Genomic DNA, 6,000 nt, shown 5'->3' with positions numbered 1-6,000 from the left:
GTGAGCCAAGATTGTGCCACTGCACTCCAGCCTGGGCAAGACAGCGAGACTCCGTCTCACAAAAAATAAATAAGGCCGGGTGTGGTGGTTCATGCCTGTAATCCCAGCACTTTGGGAGGCCAAGGCGGGCAGATCACGAGGTCAGGAGATCGAGACCATCCTGGCTAACACAGTGAAACCCCGTCTCTACTTAAAATACAAAAAATTAGCCAGGTGTGGTGGTGGCGGGTGCCTGTAGTCCCAGCTACTCGGGAGGCTGAGGCAGGAGAATGGCGTGAACCTGGGAGGCAGAACTTGCAGTAAGCCGAGATTGCGCCACTGCAATCCAGCCTGGGTGACAGAGGAAGACTCCGTCTCACCAAAAAAAAAAAAAAAAAAAGAAATGAAATAAAATAAATAAATAAAAATAAAAACAAAAATACTTTTGTGTTTGGGTTTTATTGACCAGCAGACTATTGTTATTTTTGCTATACTTATATCTAGTTTATAAACCCACTCCAGCCTGCTTGCCTTTTCTTTAAGGTGAGATAATCAATCTGAGATTATTTAGGAAAATCTCCATATAGCATTTATCATGAATTCTTATGCAAGAAGAAACTGTAAAAAGCCTTCTATTTCATCTTCATCAACTTACCAACATTATACCAAAGGGTACCAAAAACTACTTCCCACATTTTCCTAGAGTGAAACCATTCACAGGCCAGTTAATAGAAGAAACAATAGGTCTTTATTCATACCTGCTTATATGCTGTAATACTCTTTGAACTATTAAAGTAATGAGACTGTCCTTCCATCTGAAGTATGTGAGACAGACTAGAGCTGGTGTAACAGTAAGTGCCACAGTTCTCACAGCAGTTCATGATGAAGTTGTTAGCAGAGTGAAACTTTGAAAGGCAGGCATTACTGCAAAGATTATGTTTCACATTCTGGTATTTTACTTCGTACTGAATCTAGGATTTAATAAAAAGATTCAGTAAAATCTCTGATATTTAAGCAGAATCATCAGAATCCCTGTAAAGGTTATAATTGGAACTTACAATAGCAGTCTTCTGGCACATGCTGCACTTGGTCAAAATGCTATTAGTACATATGGTAACAAATGGTTTTCTTTTTTCTTCATATGATGAAAGACAAGATAGGCTGCAAAAAGTTTTGCAAGAGGTAGTGTCTTCCAGCTGGACACTGATCACATCCTTTGGATTTAAAATGTCTCTAAGAATAAATAACAAGGACACCATTAAACACTTTAAACACAATTATAACTTTTCTCTTTATAAATGAAATGACCTCTCAAAATAGAGTAAGAACATTAGCCTTGAAATGAGAAAACCTGAATTTGGTATCCAGTTCTGTCACATTTATACTCCCTAAATTTTAATTTTCTCATCTATACATTACAGAATATAAAGCACATCTAATAGTGCAGTTTTGTTTTTTTAAGAGATAGGGTCTTGCTGTGTTGCTCAAGCTGGCCTCAAATTCCTGGGCTCAAGAGATTCTCCCACCTCAATCTCCCACGTAGCTAGGATTACAGGCACATAATCCTACCATGCCTGACTTTGAAGGTGTAGTTTCGGAGACTAGCCAGCCTGTATTATTAGGTGGTGCTAGTGAAAACCGAGGGATGATGAGAGATCACATATTCACACGAGCAACTCTAGAATCTACAGGACAGAGAATCTTAAAATATGGTCTTCAAATCCCTGGGGGAGTCCCCAAGATCAAAACTATTTTCATAATAAGATGTTATTTGCTTTTTCACCGTGTTGATGTTGCAAAGCTAATGGTAGGACCCTGCAATCCCACTCCTTGGTAAACACCAAAAAAACTGAAAACAGGTACTCAAACAAGCATACGTACATGCATATTCGTAACAGCACTATTCACAATGGTCAAAAGATGAGAACAGCCCAAATGTTCATCAGTAAGTGAATGAATGAATAAGCACATTGTGTTACATACATACAGTGGAATATTATTTGCCTATTAACAAAAAGAATAAAGTACTGATACATGTTACAACATGGGCAAACCTTGAAAATATCATGCTAAGGGAAAGAACCAGACACAAAAAGTCACTGCACTCTAGCCTGAACAACAGAGTAATAATACCCTGTCACAAAAAAAGTCATATATGGTTCCACTTACATGAGATATTCAGGATAGATAAAATCTACAGATATAATGCATACTGGTGGTTAACAGGTGCTGAGGGGAGAGGGAAATTGGGAGAAACTGCTTAGTGTTTAAGGTGTTTTACTTTGAAGTGATGGAAATGTTTTGGAACAAGGTAGAGGTGATAGCCGGGCGCGGTGGCTCAAGCCTGTAATCCCAGCACTTTGGGAGGCCGAGGTGGGTGGATCCCGAGGTCAGGACCATCCTGGCTAACACGGTGAAACCCCGTCTCTACTAAAAATACAAAAAATTAGCCGGGCGTGTTGGCGGGCGCCTGTAGTCCCAGCTACACGGGAGGCTGAGGCAGGAGAATGGCGTGAATCCGGGAGGCGGAGCTTGCAGTGAGCTGAGATCGCACCACTGCACTCCAACCTGGGCGACAGAGCGAGACTCCGTCTCACAAAAAAAAAAAAAAAAAAAAGATAGAAGTGATAGTCACACAACATTATGAATATACTAAATGCCAAGGAAATGGTTAAGTTCTTCGTATACAAATTTCACTTCAATGAATTTGGAAAAGAAAAAAAGCAATGGTGGGTAAAACCGTCAGAGCCTTAGCAGAAATCAAGGCAGTGGCACCAAAATGTACTAATATTCATGTTATTCCCTGCTATACGTTCACTGCCAAAAAAAATTCTTTTTAAAGTATCAGTTTCACTTCAGGAAGTACTCAATGAAACAGCGAAATATTTTAAATTATTTAAACTTCATCCTTAAGTACATTTAAAAAATATTCTGTCTTGGCCAAGTGGTAGGGTGAGAAAAAAAAATTCCGTGTGACAACATAGGACATAAGCATAAAGTACTTCTGCACACCAAAGGATGATGGTTGTCTCAAGGAAAAGCCCATATGGAAATGTTGAGTTATAAATGAATTAGCCACTTTTTTCAAGGAAAACATTTTTACTTGAAAGTACTGTAAACAGTTTACTGTAAATAAAGACAAACTATTATCCAGAAGTGGGTATCTGCAGATATTTTCTTGAAAATGAAAAAAATGAGACTGTCACTTCAAGTAAAATGACTGACAGTACTTATCGCCAACAATAAAACTTTGGCTTTCAAGTGATAATTAGAATTTTGAAAAACTTGTATCTTCCAACTTCAACTTGATCGATACCCGAAACTTAAAAACTTTTCTGAGATTAGTGGTGATTTTTAAAATACTGCATAATAAAATATGAGAACATTTAGAAGATCTGCAGAACTCGGTGAACCAATATTTTCCAAATTACAATAGCATATTACAAAAATCATTCACGGGTAAAAGATCCATTCAAAGTACAAGATAGATTAATGAATTTTAACATAACAGAGTGCAAAAAGTTCACTGATCCACATGGTACAAAAAGTTTGATCCCACATTGCAACTAGCCTTTAAGAAACTACCACTTGATTTTCGGTTGTAGTATCAAAGAATGCCCACAACGATCTGAAAGGCTACTAAAACACTCCCCCCTTTTCCAATCACCTATTTGTGAGGCCAGATTTTCTTCAGACTTCAACCAAAACAACATTTTGCAATAAAGTGAAAGCAGAAACAGATACAAAAATCCAGCTAGATGTAAAGTGATTTGCAAAACTGATAAAACAATGATACTTATCAATTTTTAAAAATATGGGTATTTTTCATTTAAAATGTCATTTAATTTTTGATACAGTTAATATTCATAATCTACAAAACTAAAGCTCTTTGGGTGTTCAATAATTTTTAAGGGTACAAGAAGTTCTGAGACCAGAAAGTTTGAGAACTGCCACTACAGAAAATATCAATATACCTAATAGCGGGCACGGTGGCTCACACCTTTAATCTTGGGAGGCCAAGGTGGGCAGATCACTTGAGGTCAGGAGTTCGAGACCAGCCTGGCCAACATGGTGAAACCCCATCTCTACTAAAAATATTTAAAAACATTAGTATTTTGTGATCAATGTTTTGGGAGTTATGAACACAACACTGTAAAATCACAGACCACAGAAGAATTAATTTGGGGGGCGGGCGGTTGTAAGAGGAGAGTGAGGAATGGTGTGGGAATAGACAAAAGGTAAAGATATTGGAGGCATACCTTTCAGACAGAATAAAGACACCAGCCAGATGGGAAGGGAGGAAGAAGAAACTACATCAGTGACGCATGGAAGTCTGAAAATGCTTCCTAGTTTTTATTGCTATCAGCATACTAGATTGCTGGCTTATAAGAATCTACTAAAGCTTTATAAAAAATTGAAAAATGAATGTTGGCCGGGCACGGTGGCTCACATGTGTAAGCCTAGCACTTTGGGAGGCCGAGGCAGGCAGATACCTGAGGTCAGGAGTTGGAGACCAGCCTGGCCAACATGGTGAAACCCCATCTCTACTAAAAATACAAAAATTAACCGGGCATGGTGATGGGCACCTGTAATCCCAGTTACTAGGGAGGCTGAGGCAGAAGAACCGCTTGAACCTGGGAGGCGGAGGTTGCAGTGAGCTGAGATCCCCCTATAGAACTCCAGCCTGGGCAAAAGAGTGAGACTCCGCCTCAAAAAAAAAAAAAAAAAAAAAAAAAAAGAATGTTGGCTGGCTACAGTGGCTCACACCCATAATGCCAGCACTTTGGGAGGGCAAGCCAGGAGGATCACTCGAGCCCAGGAGTTCAAGACCAGCCTGGACAACATGGTGAAACCATCTCTACAAAAAAATACAAAAACTGGACAGGCAGAGTGGCATGTGCCTGCAATCCCAGCTACTCGGGAGGGTAAAGGTGGGAGTATTGCTTAAGCCCAGGTGGTCAAGGCTGCAGTAAGCCAAGACGGTGCCACTGCACTCCAACCTGTGACAGACAGGGACCTTGTCTCAAAAAAAAAAAAAAAAAAAAAGAAACGCCAACAAATTAGGAACAACTTTCCGATAAATAAATCAAACCTCAGTGCGGGGGCCTATTTTGGACTTTATTGATTGCATTCAGGATTTGTGGTTGGTTCCAACTGAGATACTAAAGTGAAGAAATGACACTTCTTAAATACAAAGTTCCCAAGAACAAGTCACATCTTTTTTTTTTGAGACAGGGTCTCACTCTGTTGCCCAGGCTGGAGTGCAGTCGCACAATCTCAGCTCACTGCAACCTCCATCTCCTGGGTTCAAGCAATTCTCCTGCCTCAGTCACTGGTGTAGCTGGGTTTACAGGCACACATCACCAAGCCTGGCTAATTTTTATATTTTTAGTAGAGACAAGGATTTGTGGTGTTGGCTAGGTTGGTCTTGAACTCATGACCTCCAGTGATTCTCCTGCCTTGGCCTCCCAAATTGCTGGGATTACAGGTGTGAACCACCTCGCTTGGCCCACAAATCGCATCTTTCTAATAAGATTTAAAATATCATCTTCAAAGTGATCTTCCATTTGGTCCATGAAATAGAACAAAAAGTGCATTGACTCAAAACAGATACTAAATCATTCCTATAAAAGAAATCTTAAAAAGTAACTAAAAATCAGGCAGGGTGTGGTGGCTCATACCTATAATCCCAGCACTTTGGGAGGCCGAGGAAAGCAGATCACCTGAGGTCAGGAGTTCGAGACCAGCCTGGCCAACATGGCGAAACTGCATCTCTACTAAAAATAAAAAAAACTAGCTGGGCGCAGTGGCACACGCCTGTAATCCCAGCTACTTGGGAGGCTGAGGCAGGAGAACTGCTTGAACCCAGGAGGTGGAGGTTGCAGTAAGCCGAGATTGCACCATTGCACTCTGGCCTGGGTGACAGAGCGAGACGAGACTCCGTCTCAAACAAAAACCAAACCAAACCAAAACAAACAAACAAAACTGAAAATCGGCATGGTGGCTCACACCTGTAATCTC

At 40.3% G+C, this 6,000-nt stretch overlaps 1 protein-coding gene across 7 annotated transcripts in view; it reads right to left on the bottom strand.

The window, feature by feature from the left end:
• Positions 1-6,000, bottom strand: part of ZMYM1 (zinc finger MYM-type containing 1) — a 43,657-nt gene that overhangs the window by 16,280 nt on the left and 21,377 nt on the right. For all 7 annotated transcript variants that reach the window (XM_032160196.2, XM_032160195.2, XM_058443377.1 and 4 more), the window contains 2 exons: positions 1,038-1,212; positions 738-950 (listed from right to left, as the gene is read on the bottom strand). In XM_032160196.2, coding sequence (XP_032016087.1) covers positions 738-950; positions 1,038-1,212 — 388 coding nt within the window. The remainder of the gene's footprint in view (positions 1-737; positions 951-1,037; positions 1,213-6,000) is intronic.

Source organism: Hylobates moloch, unplaced genomic scaffold (assembly GCF_009828535.3).
Source record: "Hylobates moloch isolate HMO894 unplaced genomic scaffold, HMol_V3 SCAFFOLD_8, whole genome shotgun sequence".
Taxonomy (NCBI): domain Eukaryota; kingdom Metazoa; phylum Chordata; class Mammalia; order Primates; family Hylobatidae; genus Hylobates; species Hylobates moloch.
This window is presented reverse-complemented; position numbering and strand designations above follow the sequence as displayed.